General features: G+C 42.7%; 1 protein-coding gene across 3 annotated transcripts in view; it reads left to right on the forward strand.

Annotated features, from left to right (window-relative positions):
* SH3RF2 (SH3 domain containing ring finger 2) overlaps positions 1–20,790 on the forward strand; it is a 143,644-nt gene that overhangs the window by 55,915 nt on the left and 66,939 nt on the right. For all 3 annotated transcript variants that reach the window (XR_012330900.1, XM_019924636.3, XM_019924635.3), the window contains exons 3-5: positions 5,763–6,032; positions 9,342–9,437; positions 15,857–16,177. Coding sequence is in view for 2 of the 3 variants with exons in the window: in XM_019924636.3 (XP_019780195.1) it covers positions 5,763–6,032; positions 9,342–9,437; positions 15,857–16,177 (687 nt within the window). In the remaining variant the exon portion in view is untranslated. The remainder of the gene's footprint in view (positions 1–5,762; positions 6,033–9,341; positions 9,438–15,856; positions 16,178–20,790) is intronic.

The raw sequence follows: 20,790 nt of genomic DNA on the forward strand, positions 1-20,790 counted from the left end.
TTCAGTTTCAGGGGTCAGAAAATAACTCCAAGCAGTTTCAGTAATAAGCAATACATTGAGGATATCATCTCATTTAACTGTGTATCCTTTAGGCACAGTTGGATATAGACATTCAAATTTTCTTGTGAAGGCTCTATCCATTACTTACCTGTTTATCTCACGATATCTCTAGTTCTGCTGCTTTCTGCAGCTTCACTCAGGAAGGTGTGTCTGCTGGCTGGGAAATATCACCACTGGTAGTCCAAGGCTTACCACCTCCAGGCTCATGATCCAAAAGAAACACTCTCTTCTTGGGTGTCTACATATCAAACGTCAAAGAAGATTCTAACTGACCCTATTTGGGGCACACGCCTGCCCTGTACCAAGCTTTATGCCAGGAGGATTTGGGCACTCTGTTACCGAGCCAAACTTGGGTCCACTCACCCGCACAGTAAAGCCAACCTACTGACATCAGGTTGTGGTGAAGGAAAGTGCGGCGTTTACTGCAGGACACCAAGCAAGGAGAATGGGTGGCTAATGCTCAAAAGACCAAAACTCCCTGAAGGATTTCAGGGAAGGGATTTTCAAGGCAAGGTGAGGGAGAGGGTTGCGGGGTGCCGGATCAGCTCATGGACATTTTTCTGATTGGTTGGTGGAGAGGTAACTGAGTGGTGTTTTGGGAGTTAAGATCATCAACCTTTTGGATTTAACTGGTCTGGGGTCTACGTGTATATGGTCAGCATGCAGCTAACTTTTTTCACCTGGGGAGGGTTTTAGTATCTGTAAAACAACTCAAGGACATGGCTAAAATATTACTTATAGTCCTTAAGGTCCTTGACTTTGTATTATGGCTAAACTATTATGTTGTCTCACTTGACTGTTTTTGTTTCTGCATTTTCTCATTTTTGATTGAATTTGTTCTCTGGAACTCAGGGAAGGCCTAGGAGGCTAAAGCTCCTTTACAAACAGGAGGCAAGGGACATGGTGGGGGTGGGTGGGGGTGCTTCTGTCCCCCGAAAGGCCTTCACAGGACCTTGCTCGGTTATATAACTGGCCAGCCTGGGCCACATACCCATGTGTATGCGGTGTGACCAGAGTGAATAACATGCCCATGAGAAGATGGAGAGCAAATGGGTGGATCCTCAGAGAAGGGATGGCTGCCATTTTATTACCAACACACATAACTACTACAACATAATTTTACCACTAATGCCTCTGCATACCCCCTGCTTCCTTATTTCAGGGTTCTGTGCTTTATCTTCCATCAAAAGCATGGACCTCGTGTGGCTTTCACCTCACCCTACTGAGATGACAAATCAATAGACAAATTATAGGTGCATAGAAGTATTAATCCTTTTGAATCTCAGGAAGGAAAGCTTTGTAGGCACACACACAGCCTTCCACTGGATTATCTGGCTTTCTGAAAAACACCAGGAGAAACATTTGGTAATGACCTGGCTGTGAGACCGCCACACCCACTTTATCCCCATTCTCCCTCCCTCCTGCACCTGTCGAGACAGAAAACAATCGGGGTGGTGTTTTGTTTCACCCAACAAAACAACGGGTGATGGCTGCTGCAGAACTTGGAGTCATTTTCCCTTGAGAGAACCATTGCTGACTGGATAGAATCAACCAGCTGAGTCTCTTCAGGCAGGTGCTTAACTTTTATGCGAGGGCTCTAGAGTTCAATAATTCATGCTCGTGCAGCCAGCAGCAAGCAGATGGCATTCAAACTCTATTCAGATTGTGATTATCAAACATCACCCCAAATGAGTTTTATGATGGAAAAACATACTAGGTGACTTCAGCGGGATGAAAGAGAAATCAGGGCTTTGACGTCAAATGAACGGAAGTCAGTCTCGGGGCCGCTGTACATTGGCTGTGTGACTTTGGCTGAAGGTTGAACGTCTCAGAACCTGTTTCTTCGTCGATAAAATTAAGATAAACCTACTTCACAGGGCGTTGAGCTCCTATAAATGAGATAGTACTGTACATGGAAAGTGCAGTAGTGCAATAATGTAAGACAAATTTCTATGGCTTGCCAGAAACACAATAAATGCTAATTTCCTTCCCCTCTTCAGATTCTTTCTCTCTCCTTTCCCACCCCAACCCTCTTTACAGCATGGAAGCCAATGTTTTCTATAAGTATGAATGTAGAACTGAGAGTAAAAGGGGAGAATGAAGAAAAGAGGTGATGAAAAGAGTCTTCATGTTAAAAATAGAATTTACAGTTTGCTTCCACAATAGTTTATCTCAACTGAGGGGAGATAGAGAAAAGATGAAGATGGTCAGGCAATTAGTACTATCTCAGGGTTTCAAAGTTTATGCACCTTCAAAGAGATTTAAGCATTTTGTGCAGTTTTAGTCTAATATACTTGCTCAATAGTCATTAAAATACATAAGCCACCTTGTATGGGAATGTCTTCCAGAAAAGAAAGGGAAAAAGCAGAATAAGACATAACTCTGACCAGCGGCATCAAACTTGGATGGATGGGAGAGCTGGATAAAAATGCAGCTACTTAAACTGCCCTCTAAGAGATTCTGGTCAAATTGGTTCAGGGCTAGGGTCCAAGAGTCTGCATTTTTTACATTTCCCGAGATTCTGATCTAGGTAAACCACAGACTTCATTTTGAGAAACACTGGTTGAGTAGTTAAGAGCTTGGGCTTGAGAATAGACATACTTGAGCTCAAATTCCAAAATCTACCACTTTCTAGCTTCATGCACTTTGGCAAATTTTTAACCTCTCTGATCCCCAGTTTTCTAATCACAGGTTGTTGTGAGAATTAAATAAAATATACTGTGGAGTGCTTAGCACAGTATCTGGTACATAGGAGGAAGCACTCAATAAATATTAGCTATTGATATTATCATTATTATGCAAAGTCAAAGGAGCTTCAATTCCTTTTTTCCTAATTTTTTCATTCTTCCTTCCTTTTCTTTCTTTTCCTTTTATAAATCCAAAATAACAGTGTATTAGCCAAGATGGAAGTTTATTTAGACTTCAGACACAAGTCTGGAAGTAAAGTAGTCCAGGACTTGCCCAGCAGCTCTGCAACCCAGACTACTTTCTCCCCTTTTTAGGTGCGACCCTTATCCTCATTGTTCAAGATGGCAGCTAGAGCGCCAGCTCTTCATCCCACATAGCAAAATGGAGGAAAGGAAAAGAAAGTCAGTCTCTCTCAGTAGGGACACTTCCTAAAATTTGCTTATATCCCATTGGCCAGATGTAGCTGCCAGTGAGCCTGGTAAGTGTGACCAGTGTGTGCCAGGTGCTCATATACCCATAAAAATGTGATTTATATCACAGTGTAAAATTGGGAGAAGGCTTAGGGACAATAATTATTCCCTGATATGTCTAACCCTGGGAGTCTAACAGATTCAGATCATTCCCCAGAAATCCTCTGTTCTCCATCTGCTTCTACCTGCTTACTTCTCAGGTAAGGGAGAAGCTTCTCCAAAAGGTAGTTACATGGTTTGTTGATCCCACTCAGCTAGGCTTATTTTCTTCTTAAATTCCTCCCATACCTTTCACTTCTTATCCCCCAGCTTCATTCATTTTCTTTTTACTATCCAATTGTAATAGACAGTACAATTTTTTCATTGTAGAAAAGTTAGAAAACACTGCAAAGCACTTAGGGAAACTTTTTTTTTTTAATATTCAAAAATCTCATCATTTAGAAATAACTACTCTTAAAATGTTAGTATATAGCCATCTAGCATTTTCCCCAGGTAAAAAATATATATGTATATTTACAAGAGAGCCTAGTCTACATAACTGTTTTTAATCTCTTCTATTATACTTAACAGTATATTATGAGTAACTCTCAGTGTTATTAATTATAGATCAACATCATCAGTTTTAATGACTATAGGGTTTTCCATTGTATGGATGTACCATAATTATTCAACTGGCTCCATTTATCTACAACAGTGTGTTAAACCTCCTAGCACATACATCTTTGCTCATTTGTCCACCAGTTTCCCAAGGATGAGCTATGTTCCTGTGGTTTTCTAACTCCCCAGGGACCAGCAGAAAACCATTGCTCTGCTGCTGTCCCATCAGCAATATGATGCCGTTCAGGTCTTGTCTCGACCCTGAAGCTGCTTGAAATTCCTTTTCAAATGAACACTGCAGACTCTGAAGGTCCTTGAAGATCCCAGCAAGACTGTCCCCAGCAGAGGGGAATACTCCACCCAATGGCCGAGGAAAGCACAAAATACAATACAATCACAGGTGACACTGACGGGCTTTCTATAAAACCTAAGTTACTAGAACTTTCCATTTATCAAACTGACCTCAAACAAGACCAAAGTGACGCCATTTCTCTGTGGAGAAACCAGTTTCAATCAGGAAAAGAAATGCATTTGACTGAAATAATTATTTAGACTGACAATTGATTTGACAAATGACAACTCTTTAGCTGATTTTTTTTAGGTGATTATTGATTTCTGACTATTAACTCATCTCGGTTGTGCTTCCTAAAGATCCAAACACACATGAGGTTTACACTCTCTAGACAGGCTGAAGACAAATTACAATGCATCACTCTCACATAGCACTTTCTATGTTCAGGGGGTTTTCACCCCAATTTTCTTGCCGTCAACACTGAGCCCTACATTACAGGTGTTAATTCTAAGAGGTGTCATTAATTGAGCACATATTATGTACCAAGCAATACACAGAATGCATTATCAATATTTTTTAGTCCTCACAGCAATTCTAATGAGGTAGACATTCTATTATTACCCCATTTTATAAATGAATGTGGTTTAAGAAAGATGAAATAGCTTGACCACAGTCTCACAAGAGCAAAGAGGTGGAGCCATAATTCAAAATCAGTATTCAGATCCCAGAAAGAGTCACAGCCTCACTCAAGTTCACATAGTTGTGGAGTCAAGTCCAAAATCCTGTTCCCTGCATAGTGATTAAGAACAGGGTCTGGGCTTCCCTGGTGGTGCAGTGGTTGAGAGTCCACCTGCCGAGGCAGGGGACATGGGTTTGTGCCCCGGTCCGGGAAGATCCCACATGCCATGGAGCGGCTGGGCCCCGTGAGCCATAGCCACTGAGCCTGCGCATCCGGAGCCTGTGCTCCGCAATGAGAGAGGCCACAACAGTGAGAGGCCTGCATACCGCAAAAATAAAGAACAGGGTCTCTGGGCTTCCCTGGTGGCGCAGTGGTTAAGAATCCACCTGCCTATTCAGGGGACACGGGTTCAAGCCCTGGTCCGGGAAGATCCCACATGCCGCGGAGCAACTAAGCCCGTGCGCCACAACTACTGAGCCTGCGGTCTAGAGCCCGCAAGCCACAACTACTGAGCCCGTGCGCCACAGCTACTGAAGCCCGCGCCAAGAGCCCGTGCTCCACAACAAGAGAAGCCACTGCAATGAGAAGCTGGCTCACTGCAAGGAAGAGTAGCCCCGTTCACCGCAACTGGAGAAAGCCCGCACGCAGCAACGAAAACCCAACGCAGCCAAAAATAAATAAATAAATGTATATTTAAAAAAAAAGAACAGGTCTCTAAAATCAGATTGTCAGAGTTCAAACCCCATATCTGCCATTTCCCAGCTGTGTCACCTTAGGCAACTTCCTAAACCACTCTGTGCCTCAGTCACCTCATTTTAGAAAGGGGAATAATAGTGTTTATCTCAAAGGTTAAACAAGATGACCCACGTGCAGCACTTAGTACATAGGAAGTGCCCTGTATTTAGTTATTAATATGATCCCTTGTGTCCCTCCAGCCTCTAAGCCATACATATTTTATTGATCCGTGACACTGCAGGTGCCGCGAGCAAAGGCCTTGTGCAACTACCGAGGGCAGAATCCTGGTGACCTGAGGTTTAATAAGGGAGATGTCATCCTCCTCCGGAGACAGTTGGATGAGAACTGGTACCAGGGGGAAATCAATGGAGTCAGTGGGATCTTCCCAGCCAGCTCCGTAGAGGTCCTCAAGCAGCTTCCCCAGCCACCCCCACTCTGCCGGGCCCTCTACAACTTCGACCTGCGTGACAAGGACAAGAGTAAGAACCAGGACTGCCTGACCTTCCTCAAGGTAAGATTCTGGGCAGCTACCAAAGTCACCAGTGACCACATAAAGACTGGCAGAACCTCGAGTTTTTGTTTAATATTTGCTGATTGTTTTTAATTATATTTTATCCATAAATGTATAAATGTGTGCCTATATATGTAATGTGTATGTATAATTCAAACATATGGTAGTAAAGTCGCCAGAGAAATCTAATAGGAGTTTGATGGGAATCCTCAAACCTGTTCTATTGCAACTGCAAAACAAAGTATCTGCACACTCATTCATTCATTCTACAATCACTTTTGAGCACCTGTTCTTTGCAGACACTGGGGAGACAGCATGAACAAGTCACAACACCTACCCTCAGGCAGAGTAGTGAGATAAACAGACACTTGGACAGAAGATTACAGACACAGTTTAACAGCGTGCTGTGTAGAACTACAGATCTTACCTTTTCATTGTGTATCTGCAAGTTCTGATCACCTAGTACTACTCGTTTACAACACTTTATTTTGTTTGTAAACATTGCATTCAAAACACTCCAAACAACACAATAACATAATTATATCTTTACACATAAATCACCTCTTACAAGATATATTTTCCAAACACATTACTTACCCTAAGGTTTTTTTCCTCTCTTTTTTTTTTTTTTTTTTTTTTTGGATGATTCTTCAGCATTTGCAAGTAAGGACAAGTCTACTAAAGTCTAGACTACAGCCATCCCTCGGTCTCTGAGGGGGATTAGTTCTAGGACACATTGATTCCTGAAGATACAGAAGCTGCGGACGAGGAGGGTCGACTGTACTTTAAGTCATCGTATTCAGTACTTATTATTCCGTAAACATTTGAATTCTCTCTTAGAAACCAAAGTTGGGGTGATTTTCATTCTTTGCTACTTATGATAAGTAGCAAATACAAGTTCAAGTGGCACTGCTACAGTAGCTCAGGAAAGGTCTTTTGTTTTGTAAAACATTTTTATTCCATCACTACTGGAAATGAGATTTACTTAAGATTCACTCAAACTAGATAACCCCACTGTCCTCCATATTTTGAAATACTGATCTTTGTTATTGTCTTAGCACCTCAGAGTGAGTCCCCTAAGGAATGTCATTCTGTAGCTGACCTGTAAACTTTATACTTTGACTATAGCTGGAGAAGGGCAGTTCAATTCCACAAGCGTTTACTGAGTATTTACTTTGTGCCAGGCATTAGACACTAAGCTCTAGGGACACAGCTGGAGGAAGACATAGGCAGGAAGCAGTACCTGCTTTTTTGCCCTTTTCTGGGAATTTGCAAACTGGGACACTTACCCACCTGCTTGTTCATTCATTGAATCCATCCATGTGCCAAGCTGTCCACTGGAGATAAAGTGATGAGTCACTGTCCCTGTCTTCACGGAGCCAGCAGTCTAGTGGAAGGAACAGACACATAAATGGGAAATGAGGACAGAGGACCCAGAAGAGAGGATTTGATCCCTTCTGGAAGCCTATTGAAGGCCAAGACTACACCAGGATATCTCATGGTCTTCCTAAACTCAGCATGTCCAAAAAAACTCAAGATCTTCTCTCCAGAAGCTTTTATTCCTAGTATTTTCTATCTCAGTAAATTTTCCAGTTTATTCACACATGCAGTTATTCATTCATGCATGCATGCATTCAAGAAATAGTGTTTAAAAACTGTGAATCACTATGTTGTACACCTGAAACTTATATAATATTGTACATCAACTATACCTCAATAAGAAAAATTTTAAAGGAATGATTGGTTGACTGCTATAGGGGAGCCGCTATATAAGATCCTAGGGACAAAAATGAACAAAACAGATAAGGCCCTGCACACATGAAGTTTATGGTCTGATGGGGTGGACAGGCATTAAAGAAATCATAACCTATAAATATGTAATCACAGGTTGTAATAAGGACAGAGAAATCTAAGAAAGGGTATAATGCAGTAATGGATTTAGATTTGGATTCGTCTATATTACTAAGGGGCATAGATCTGAAGATCGGAGAGATCAGTGGATGAATATTCAGATTTAGATTGATAACAGGCATGGACATGGAAAGGTATTCCTGATGTGATATTAAGTGAAAATTCAATGTATCCTATATGACATCGTTTGTAAGAAACACAAAATAAGCCAAATGAATGTATTTGCTAGGAGTCAGAGTAGTGGCTACCTCTTGCTATGTGACAGGAAAGAGTACTAAAGAGCCATCTTGGTGCTGGAAGTATTTTATATCTCTTACTCTGGGTTGGGGTTTTGTGGATATATTCAATTTTAAAAATTCATCAAGCTTTACATCTAAAATGTTTGTACTTTATTGCATGCCTATGTATATTTTCTGAAAAGTTTTTAAAAATCAGTGTGTCTCTATGCACATATATTTTATCCTCATAGAAAAGAATCTGGGAAAAAATGTGGCAACCAAGATGTTAACAGTGGTTGTATCTATATTGTGATAGAATTCTTTCTTTGTTTTGCTTATCTGTGTTTCCAAGTGTTTCTACAAATCTCCCTATAACCTTTGGTAATAAGAAACATTCAAATAAAAAGCCACTTCATGTTTGATACATTAAAAATTAAATAGGGGGACTTCCCTGGTGGCGCAGTGGTTAAGAGTCCGCCTGCCATTGCAGGGGACACAGGTCGAGTCCTGGTCCGGGAAGATCCCACATGTCGTGGAACATCTAAGCCCGTGCACCACAACTACTGAGCCTGCGCTCTAGAGCCCACGAGCCACAACTACTGAAGCCCATGCACCTAGAGCCCATGCTCTGCAACAAAAGAAGCCACCGCAATGAGGAGCCCTGAGAAGCCTGCGCACTGCAACAAAGAGTAGCCCCCGCTCGCAGCAACTAGAGCAAGCCCACATGCAGCAACAAAGACCTCATGCAGCCAAATAAATTTATTTAAAAAAATTTTTTGGAACACTGAAAAGTGTTCAAAATCAGAATGCAATTCATTCTTCCTTTTGCTAAGCCAAAATTCTATCTCCCTACCTCTTCCATCTTGGTTTCTCCATCAGATTAATTTAAATGAAAAGCCCAGATTCTGCTGGTGATGGAAAATTAGAGACATTTCCAAGTTTTCCTATTGGATTTCTTCAATGCTCCAAATTATTTCTACTCCTCTTTTGGTCTTGGTGACCCAAATACTGCCCTTTATGGAGAAAGATTATTTTAGTGGAAGATTTTGTAAATAAATTGTGAAAGAGTTACATTCCTTGCCCCTTACACCATCTGAGACTCCAAGCCGATCTCCACTGAAGGCTTTCAGCACCTGAAAACTCACAGTAAATGCTAACCAGGAGACTTTCTCTCTTTCAGGATGATATCATCACTGTGATCAACCGAGTGGATGAGAACTGGGCAGAAGGCAAGTTAGGAGATAAAGTCGGCATCTTCCCAATCTTGTTCGTAGAGGTACGTGACTATCAAGTCTACATCTGATTCAAGCTTACTCAGAATTATACATGTGCTACAGTGAGTAATTCCTATTTGATATGAGGCTTATTTCAGAACTAACTAAAATCTTGAAAGAAAAGATGCTAGATGATATACCCATTTCTGGCAAGAGTGTGGGAAAATGGGCCTTTTCGTTCTGCTGCTAGGAGTACAAATTGGTGCCATCTCTCATTTCCAGACTCAAACTCCTATCAAGGATATTGAAAATGTACATCTCCTTTGAGTCCCTAATTCCACACCTGAGAGTTCATTATAAGGAAGTATTAAAACAAGTGTGCAAAGATATGTGTACAAAATGTGCAAAAATGTTCATTGTAGCATTGTGCATAGTGGTGAAAAACCAGAAATAATCTAAAACTCAACAATAAGGATTTAGTTTTTTTAAATTATGGTGATGGAAAAATATATACCCATTAAAAATAATGTTAAAGGAGAATACTCAATATCATGGAGTATCTGGTATTATGGAAATATGTTTGTGATTTATTGGTAAGTAAAATAAAGTTTAATGAGTATAAAGTTTCAGATTTAGAAGATGAAGTTCTGGAGCTCTATTACAATGTGGATAAAATTAACACTACTGAACTGTATACGTAAAGATGGTTATTATAGTAAATTTTGTTATGTGTTTTTTACCACAATTAAAAAATAATTAACTGCTTGAAACTACCTTTGTAAATACATATGTGTATATATAAATGGATAAAGGGCTAGAAGACTATGTACCAAGATATTAACAGTGGTGATCACCAGATGGTGAGATTCTAGATAATTTTCATGTTCTTCTGCTGACTTGTATTTTGTAAATCTTCAGAAATGAGCACATATTACTTCTATTGTTTTTTTAAATATACTTTGAAAAAAAAAGAAAGAACACATGCTAGGCTATCTACCTATTTCTCCAGAATAGTAATATAACCTATAGCCCCTAACCTCTCTAGCCATCATTCTCACCCCAGCTTGAAGCAGGTCATTACAAATTTAAAAGAGAGGTTTCACTGTTTAAGTGAACTTATTGGGTGCTTACCAGGCATAAAGCATTAAAAGCTAGCAGTGCTGAACTATAAAAGAAGCAGAAGGTATGCTCCCTGCCCTCTAGGAGGGTGGGATGAAACAGAACAGAGGTAGAGTTGGAAAGAAGGGACCAGTTCTACCATTCGTAAGAGCCGAAGTGGGTTCTGAAGTGAATGGTGTGCCCAGAACACTGCCCAGCTGTCAAGGTTCCCTCACCCTCTCATCTCAATCTGTATGGAAGGAATGAAAGACGGAAGGGAGGGGAAGAGGAATGGTCCAGAGAGGCTGGTCTTCCTACTCTCTTCACTAAATGATGGTGCTTTTTCTCTTGTTGAGGCCCCTTCCAGGTACAGCCACCCAATTCTCTCTACGTGTTCAACTTCACTCATTTTATGAGGCTCAGCTAGAAATCTTCTTTTTCCACAAAATTCCATCAACTAGTTGAATACTCAGTTGTCTCTTTCTTCTCAGAACACCTGATGGCTGTGTGGCTTGTACTTCACAGGCTAGCCCAACACACAGCAGGTACTTCATAAAAAAAAATTAGCTTCACAAGTGAATGAATGAAAAAAATATTTGGGAGGTGGTCCGACTGACCAGGAAAAAAATTCAGAGAACATACCTTTCAACGTGACCCTGTCCTAAATATATATTCAATCATTCAACTTATTTTTCATTGAGTGCCTGCCATGTCAGGTCCTGTGCTAAGTTCCAGTGATACAAGACAGATATGAGTCCCTGCTTTCAAGGATTGTAGGGGCAGACATGAATAAATAATTATAAGTGTGCTGAATGATGCAAAGAGCGAAGGAGAGGGAACTATTGGGGGGAGGAGAGTATGATGTTCAACTTACCTGGGTAGGGTGTTGGCAAATGCCTTGTAAGCCAAGATCTGACAAATGATGAGGAGCAAGCATGGAGGGAAGAGTGTTTTAGGGAATGGAGGTAACATGTGCAAAAGTCCTGCAGGATGAGGAAGTGTGGTACCTCCAAAGGACCAAAGAATACTAGATCTGGAGCTTAGAGAGTAAGAGAGAGACAAAAAAAAAAAAAAAAAAAAAAAAATGAAGCCAGGGAAGCAAATGGGACACACACCACAGGAGACTTTGTAAACCTTCCTGCATTAGTCAGGATGAGCCAGGTTATGCTATGGTAATAAACATCCCCTGTATCTCAGTGGCTTCACGAAGAAAAAGTTATTTCGAATCCATATTACATGTTCAGCACAGAATGGTGAGAGGCTGTGCTCACACAGTCACTGAGGAACCCAGACTGATGAGGCTGGGCCATCTTGTAGCCGTGCCATCTGGAACATATGGACTTCCTAGGTTTCATGGCGGGGAAGAGTAAAGAAGAGTGAGCTGTGTATCAGCAAAGGCCTCAGCTCTGTGACATTTGTCACTCCCACTCCCACATTTGTCCATTGGTCTGAACCAGTCACATAGTCCCACCTGGCTTGAAATCAGCTGAGAAGTATAGGGGACTACTTGGAGTATTTGCTGAGCATCCTCACCTCTGCTGTATCATAAGAAGTTTGGACTTGACCCAGAAGTCAGAAGACACCACTGATAAAGTAAGGCAGCGACTCCATCAGATTTGGGGTTCTTAAAGATTGCTCTGGATGCAGTGGGAAGAATAATTTGAGGAGGAGGGATTTAAAAAAAGCAGAAAGATCAATTAGGAGGCTACTACATGGCTCAGTTAGAAAATGATTGTAGCTTTGACTAGTAGATTGGAAACAACTGGACAGATTCCAGGACCTCTTAGGAGGTAGATCCACAGGAGCGGGGGATAGGGGTGAGGAAGTGGTCAAGGATCACACCCCATTTTCAATTTGTGTGTCTAGGTCAGTGGTAGAGCCATTTGCTGGATCAAGCAACATATGCTGAAGAGGAACAATTACGATGTTTGGGAGATAACCGTTAAGTCTGCAAGGACAGAGATGAGCTACAACTAATCCTAGTTGGATACCTAGGAGGTGCTTAAATTTTTGCAGATTAGAGCTTGCATGGTCCCCTGTATTATTTCAAGAAGCTTCTTCATAGGTCTGGGGAAAAAAGGCATCACTGACTTTATTACCCATTTCTGATATCCTTTTTTTCCAAAACTTCTACATTTAATGATTATTCATTTGGATACTCTCCCCACTACTCCACCTCTAAAATTAGTGATTACAAGAACCCTCACAGTCATCATCAAACTAGGGTCCTGTTCTCCTAATTGCTAGGAGGGGAAAAGATAATCAAGTGGTTGCTCTAATCTGGGAACCTGGTTTTCAAAAATTACTTGAAATCTAAACTGAGCTTTTTAAAGCAGTACTTAAAATTTGATTCCAGTCATTTCATTAAGACCAGCACTTGCTGAGAACCCTTTAAATAAGTTTTGAACTACCAGCGCCATGCAAAGCAATTGGAAGGAAGGAGAGCTTTCTTCTGAGAGTGAGGTGGGCTTTTTGGCATAAACAGGATTTTTCTTGTTAATGTATCGTTTGACTTATTGAATTGCATCTGGGTAAAAAGTGGTAAAACAAACACGGAGCTTATGCCCGTTCTTGTCAGGACTTCTCCAGTGGGGCCTGCCTGGGTTATACGAACCTCGCTCAGCCCAGTGGACCTCAAGGATATTGTTTCTAATGAGTGGGTGCAAATTGAAGAGCTCTGCAGTCCTTCCCCCGCTGAGCTATTAATCACCCTGGCAGAGGACAGGGAAGACCCAGAGTCACACGGGGCTCTTTGTCTGTGTTGCTGATGGAAACACCCACGGTATTGCTCACCTGGGGGCAGAACAATTAGGTGAAGGCAGAAAAAAATTAACTTATTTCATCGTGGCTATGAATGACCAGAAAGAACTTTACTCAGTCAACTCAGAGAGCGTGTATTATTGTCTTTCTGGGTGAACAGTGGCGGGATGGGTGCTCTGGGGGAACATGAGACATGGTCCAGGCTTCCATCAGAAGCGCCCTAAATAATTTCAGTAATTTCCCAGTTGATCTCCCTCCTTCCGGTCTGGCATTTCTGCATAGCAGCCAGAGTGAGCTTTTTATGTATTTGTTTTTATTTACATACAGTAAAATTTGCTCCTTTTGGTGTCTCTGCATTCTGATAAATGCATACAGTATAACCACACTACCATCAAGATATAAAATAGTTCCAACACTTGCCAAAAAATACGAGGGCAGGCTGCCTCTTGGAAGTCCGCTCCTTCCCTGACTGCAACCCCTGGCACCCACTGATCTGTCTTCGGTTCCTGCAGTTTTCCTTTTCCAGAATGTCACAGAAATGGAATCACATAGAATGTAGCCTTTGGAGTCTGGCTGCCTTCACTTAGCATAATGCCTTTGAGGTTCATCCATGCTGTCGGGTGTATTGGCAGCTCGTGCCTTTTCTTTGTTGAGTCATACTCCACGATGCGGACGTGCCGGAGTCTGTCATCCATTCGCCGACTGAAAGACACTGTGATTGTTTCCAACTGTCTGGCAGCTATCACTAAAGCAGCTATAAACACGTGCATACCAAGTTTTCAGCGAGCCTGAGTTTTCATTTCTCTTGGGTAATTACCTAGGAGTGGGATGGCTGGGTCAGACGCTAAGGAGGAAACTGTCAAACCATAGCATGAGCTTCTAAATGAAAGCATACATCAGATCACGTCGCCCTTCCACCTAAATCCTGCCAAAGGCTTCCTATTACAGTCAATAGACTCAGAGCCTCCCAGTCGTATGCGATCCGGATCCTGCCTGCCTCCATGGTCTCCTCTTTACCACCTGTTCCTCACTTCTTTCTGGTTCTTTCACATCGTTTTCTCAAACAGCCTGAGCTTTCTCCCTCTTCGGGATCTTTCCACTAGCTTGCAATCCCTCTCCTGGAATGTTCTCATGCTTGTCTTCACATGGCTGGTTCCTTCTTGGCATCTGTGTCTCAGCTTGAATGTCACCTTCTCAGCAGGTCTTCCTTGACAGCCCCCCACCAATCTAAAGTAGCCGCCTCCCGCAGTCACCCTCTGACACAGGAGAGCATTTATTACCGCCTGGTCTTTTCTTGTTTGGTTGTTTACATGCTGGCTCTGCCATGTATGTCACCTCTTCAGCTCTCTTGTCTTTAAAGTGGGCATAATAATGCCCCTTCCCCTACTTGATGGTTTCTTTTCACAATATTACAAGCTTCTGGTGGCAGGAACTGCATCTTTTCTAAAATTTTCTATCTCAACTATATTAATCCTCTTAATCATCCTCACATTGTTATTAAAAAGTTCTTAAATGAAGAAAAAGTTCTTAAAGGAGCAAACTCCCTTTTACCTCTATAGGTGAATCTCTAAACTAGAATGAGACACGTGCTTTTAGAGGGCAACTGGTAACAATCATCATGATGGAAGTTTAAGTAACTGTCCTGGAAAGTTTATTCACACAATCCCCTTTGTCAGCATATTTCCGATTTCTGAACGACATGAACTCACAGGGCCCTTGGTGGGCAGGGTACTCAAAATACAATACAGTCAGTGGTGGTGCTAGAGCTGGCTGGAGCTAGATGGCAAGGGCTGGGTGTTAGGTTTTCAGGAATCTTGCTAGCCAGTTGTTAAACCATTGGTAGATCTTTACACCACAGAGATTGGTAAACTCTACAGATTGGGGTGAGGGGGGTCATTTGTTTGTTTGTTTTTCTGATGTACCAGCACACCACTGACGGTAAGAGGTATAGAACAAAAGAGAATGGTGATGAGGTAAAAGTATTTAAAGGAAGTAGTAAAAGGTGGTCTTAGCCTTAGGTGATCCAGGGTCCTGAATGGATTTACATTCTGGTTAAACACTTATCAAACGTATGAACCTGAGCAACTTCATCCACTCATTATTGCACAAACGCTCACTGAGCACCCACTCGGGGATACAGCAGAGAACACGTGTATAAGGTCTCAGGCCTCAGGCAGCTAACAGTCCAGCGGAGGAAAGGAAGATAAATGATTACCGTGTGGAGTGGGAAAGCATGGGGGCTGCAGGAACACTGAGAAGGGCAAACAGACAAGTCAAGAGTGGAGGTGGGGATTCAGGGGTGGCTAGAGGAAGAGGGAAGGGTCCCCCAGGTAAAGGAGGCTGGGATGATGCTGAGAGAGACGGGAAAATCAGAGTAGAGTATCATGGCTTGTTTTAAATTCTTCAGACCTCAGTAAGAGTCATAGCTACGTTGCAGGAGAGTTGTGAGAATTGATGGATATAGTAAAGGAATTGGGATATACTGAGAACAGGTGGAAGCTGACCAAGGAATGACAACTGAGGCGGTGGCATCTGAGCCGACTTCAGACTAGCATGGGTAAGACACAGCCGCTCACATGAGATCAGGATGCCTAAATTCTCATCAGACCTTTTGCCTTTTCAGCCAAACCTCACTGCAAGACACCTCCTACAGAAGAACAAAGGCCGTCAGTCATCCCACACAAAAGGCATGTCCCTGGTGTCATCCTCCAGAGGCAAGGCGACCAACGCACCCACACTCCGAAGGGGCCCGGGGTCCAGGAGGAAGGGGCCCGGGCAGTTCTCCATCATGACGGCCTTGAACACCCTCAACAGGATGGTGCACTCTCCCTCGGGGCACCGTATGGTGGAGATCAGCACCCCAGTGCTCATCAGCTCCAGCAACCCCTCTGTGATCACTCAGCACATGGAGAAAGCGGATGCTCCTCCCAGCTCTGTGGGGCAGGTAGGGAACAAACCCCTGGGATAAGGGCATCTTGGAGTCGGGCAAGTGACGCACACCGTGTCACAAGCAATATTGGATCTTTAGTACCTGCTAAGCCCCCATAATGCATTAATAACAACTAATGTCATTATGTGTCAGAACCGTCTATACATGATCTCATTTCATCCTTGAAACAGCCTGTGAGCTAGGTATTACTATTATTGCTATTGTTACCCCCATTTTACAGATGAGAAAACTGAGGTTTAGAGGAGGGGGGTTTGCTTTCCCTTGCTAAGAGCCATGGCATGGTTCCTGTCCCTTAGAGAACTTCCCTCCAAGGAGATAATGACATCTGTTTCCTGGGATCACAGTTTAACCTTCACTGTTCCATTCTCCAGTAATGTATCAGGCATCACGTGACAGGGAAGAAAAAGAAACTATGGGTTATTGGGTGTTTTCAGGACTAGCTATATACTTTGCAAGGCCCAGTGAAAAATGAAAATGCAGGTCAAAAATGATTAAGAATTTCAAGATGGCAACAGCAGAGCATCAGACCAAGTGAAGGGCCCTTCTGAGCACAGAGCCCTGTGTGACTACACATGTCACATACCCTGGAAGCCAGCCCTGGTGGTTTTCATATGGAGCATTTAATGAGATTATGTACGTAAAGTGCTTAGCACAATGCCTGGCACATACTGAGTACCCAATAAGCATTAGCTCTTAATACTATTGTTATTAATACAACTGCTGTTATTATTAAGCCTGGCCACTGAGTTGCCAAGTGAAGGGAGATAAGCCAAGGGGCCGTCCTGGCAATCCAGAAGCAGAACTACTTCTAACAGCATGAGGCTATTTAGGTTGAAGGATGCTTTAAAAGATGAAGGACCAGAGGTACAAGGCAAAGTAATTAAGAATTGCATGTCAGGTATTCTGCTATAAACACTCTTTGGAACCACGCAGGTGACAACTCGAAAAGACAAACCTCAACTTGCACTGATGTAATTTTTATTAAGCTGTAAATCTTGTTTTTAAACATGAATCTCTACCTTGGGATTAAATGACTTAATTGGACTCTAATCCCTTTTTAACAAGACAAGGAGGAGAAGAAAGTCAAGGGTTCCTCAAAGACCTGTGTGCTGGTCTAAAAGGAAAACAATCACCTGCTACAGCACTTCAGACCTTATACCACTGTCTGCATCTCTAGGAGGCTGGCTGTTGACGTCATTCTGCCCGCCACTTGCACTACATACACACTCACACACAATTACACTCTCCCCTCCCTATACACTCTCCTTGCATTAAAAAACTGTGAAATTCCCTTCCCTTCCTACCCACACACACTCCAAACACTTTTTTACAAGTACATACACACTTTGTGCCCCAAGTTCTACACCCCGTACACACATATACACACACATACATGCTCCAACATGGGAGCCCAGTGACTCACAGTTAAGCGAAAGACTAGCAGAATTTTTCTGAAACCATTCTTTCTAAATATACAGACATAGGTATACGAAGTACAGCCCACACTCAGTAGATCTAGGCTAGCTCACTCAGCTATAAGTTGGCTTCCCAAAGGATTTAACCAAGAGTCACTTACCCGGTGCCTTTTTCATTCTTCTCCCTGGTCATTTACCTCATCAACAGAGAGGCTGGACCGAAGCAGAGAATCCTAGTAGGATTCGAAACAAGTAGTATTCCTTCCTAATGTTCACAAATGGTGAGAATTCCAAAGTGTGGCATTGGCATACCCTATCCCCAGGGAACCACTGCACAGTACTGATAGCCTTTTCTCAATTCACATGGTGGTGGATTATAAATATTTCTACATGTTTGCCCAGATGTTGTCAAAAACACACTCTTAAAATGCCCCACTTATGAGCTACATCTAAAGATGAGTGGAAAGTTGAGCAAATGACAAGATCTCCTGCTTCCTTTTTCTCTAACATCCTTGAGAGCTGTGGTTGGGTCTAGCTTATCAAACTTCCCCTCCTTCCCCATCCCAACACCTTTCATAGTACATAGTCCCTAGTAGGTGGTCAGTAAATCAAGGAATCAAGACATTTGGCTTAAACATCTGGGCAGATGGTGGTGACGTATACATAGACAGGGAAGACTGGAGGAGGAATTGTTTCCTATAGAAAGATCACAGGTAAGTGTAATTCTTTCAACCAGTAGACATCTGTTGAGTGCTTACAATGTACTAATTACCAGACTGAGTCCTGGGGATTCTACTACCAAAACATCAAGAACAGCAATAATAATCTCAAACATTTATTGAAAGTAAAAGAATTGATAGGTAGAAAAGGAAGGAAGGAAGGGAGGGAGGGAGAGAGGAAGGGAGGGAGGAAGGAATTCTTTCTTTGTTGCCAGTGTCCTGAGTCCTGCGCTCCATCCTAAAATATGGTAAGAGCCTTTGTAGGTGAGGTACTCTCACCACTTTACAGTGACGTAATTAAGACCCCCAAAGAAAAATGGTTGGGCCACCGTTCCTAGAATTAGTGAACAGTGAGAGTCTGTTCTGACCGTAGAATTGTGTGATTCTGGCCCATAAGCTCTTGTCACTATGCTTCGCCATTAACAGAGACGTCATCAGGCAACACCGTTACATCAATGTAGTTTATCTTGAATGTCTGTAGCCTCCCTTTTCTTGCACATCTTCACTTGACTCCAAGGCCTTCCAGCATTCTCTTCCCTGCCCACCCCTCAGTAAGAATTTGCCCTAAGTCTTCTGCACCTCTAGAAGGTTTTCATTTACTATCACTTTGTTCCTTTATGAACTACCGTGTCCAAGCATTGTGCACAGTACTGAAGACACCAGGAGTAAGTCTTGCCCCCAAGGAACTCACAGTCTAGCAGGGATACAGAAAATAAATGACTGACTATGGTGGAGTTAGGGCTTCCTAAAATGAGATGAGCACCCTGATGGCTCCCACACTGACTTAGGCGGTGAAGATACTTGGAATTTTACAACACAGAACTGTCGACAGAGAAAGTTACTTCCTTTCCAACTTTCCCCAAGCCTCTTGGTGATATCAGAAAGTCTTAGTTTGGTGCTAGTCTGTCTTTAACATCCTCTATCAGGTTTTGCTAATCTCCCTCTGTCAGGAAGCGAGAACCAGGCATCAGGCTCAGAGCTTCGGGCAAGCAACTGCCCATCTCTGAATTTCATAACACTGTATGTTTTCATCATGTTGTCGGATGGTTATCCTCCATATCTTACAAGTGATACCAGTTCTTGTTCACAGAAGTCTATGAAAAATTTTTAATACTTTATTAACATGTTTAAGCTTTTTTTTAAAGAACAGTGAGTTAATAAAGGTACAAGTGATATGTGGATATGGCAAAAACCATGGAGATGGGACACAATGCAGTTTAGAGAGCACCAATCCAGAGTAAATACATGCATAATTAGAACATGTAGGAAGTGCTACGGAAGCAGAGAAGAGGGCATTTGTTAGCTTCAGTCCTGTTCCCTGAGAGAGGGATATTTGAATATTTGAACATTGGTCCTTCTGTGACTGACGTGTAAAAAGTCCAGGAAAATTTTTTAGGGAAAAGCCTCTTTAAAGAATGTTCAGTCCCCACCAACTAAACGGAGGGGGCTTGGAGGATCAAGGAGTAGGTTTTCTGAAAACACCTCTAAAGAAACAATGAAGAGGAGGATTACCCTTCACCTCTTAAACACCAAAGGGTAGCAGTTCCTACCTTCTCACAGAGAGAAGCTGAAGCAAGGAATTCTGTTTTCCTGTTGTCATTGTGTCCTCCCACCCTTGGGAAACCACCTGACACATCTGGCTGGAACGTCAGGAAGTGACCTTAAGGGTAAACTTTGGACTAAATACAATTGTGCTTGAAAATAATTCAGGATTAGACCTGAAGACTCTGAGTAGGTTCCGTGGGAAACTGCACTGGAGGAGGTTAAGAAGGGGGGTGGGAACCAATGTAGTTGGCCTTTGGGGGAGTCCTGGAGATTAACTCTAGGTCTGCACTGAGGACGGCGATGCCTTCGAAGGAGAAGGAAAGTCAACTGCATGGGACACGAGTTAGAAAGAAGTCCGTCAGTAATACCTCTTAAGGGAAGCCACAGTGCCAGGTCCACCCTGGAGATTCCAAAACTGACTTCTTCAGGATGTGGAGTCGGTTTGTCCCATCTCCCCACTCACAGCACCATGAGGTGCTCTTGTTTGCTGTAACTCTAGCCTTCCTAAGACATTCTGCTCCCCCAGTCTACGCACCCTCCCTGCCCAGGGAACTCAGCCTCTTCCTCCCTTCCCCCTCCCGCCACTGCCAATCCCTCCAGCCCCCTCCTTCAGCTTGCCCCTTCCCCTGTATCACAGGCCCAGGTGAGTGCAACTGCAATGCAGCTATATAGAAAGCCCGTCGTCATTCCAGAGTTCTCTCTTTCCCTCACCTTCTACATCCAGTTCATCAGCAAGTTCAGTTTGCCACCTAAATCGCAATTGTTTCTATTCATCCCATCCCACTGCCTTAGTTTTGGTCCCCATCACTGCTTCAGTCTCTTCCTGGTCTCCCAGAACCTTGCTCAATCTCAGCCCCTCACCCTGCCAACCCCCTCACCCCTACCCATTCTCCCAATCATAGCCTCCATACTCTGGAAAATCCAAATC

This window comes from Tursiops truncatus, chromosome 3 (assembly GCF_011762595.2).
Source record: "Tursiops truncatus isolate mTurTru1 chromosome 3, mTurTru1.mat.Y, whole genome shotgun sequence".
Taxonomy (NCBI): domain Eukaryota; kingdom Metazoa; phylum Chordata; class Mammalia; order Artiodactyla; family Delphinidae; genus Tursiops; species Tursiops truncatus.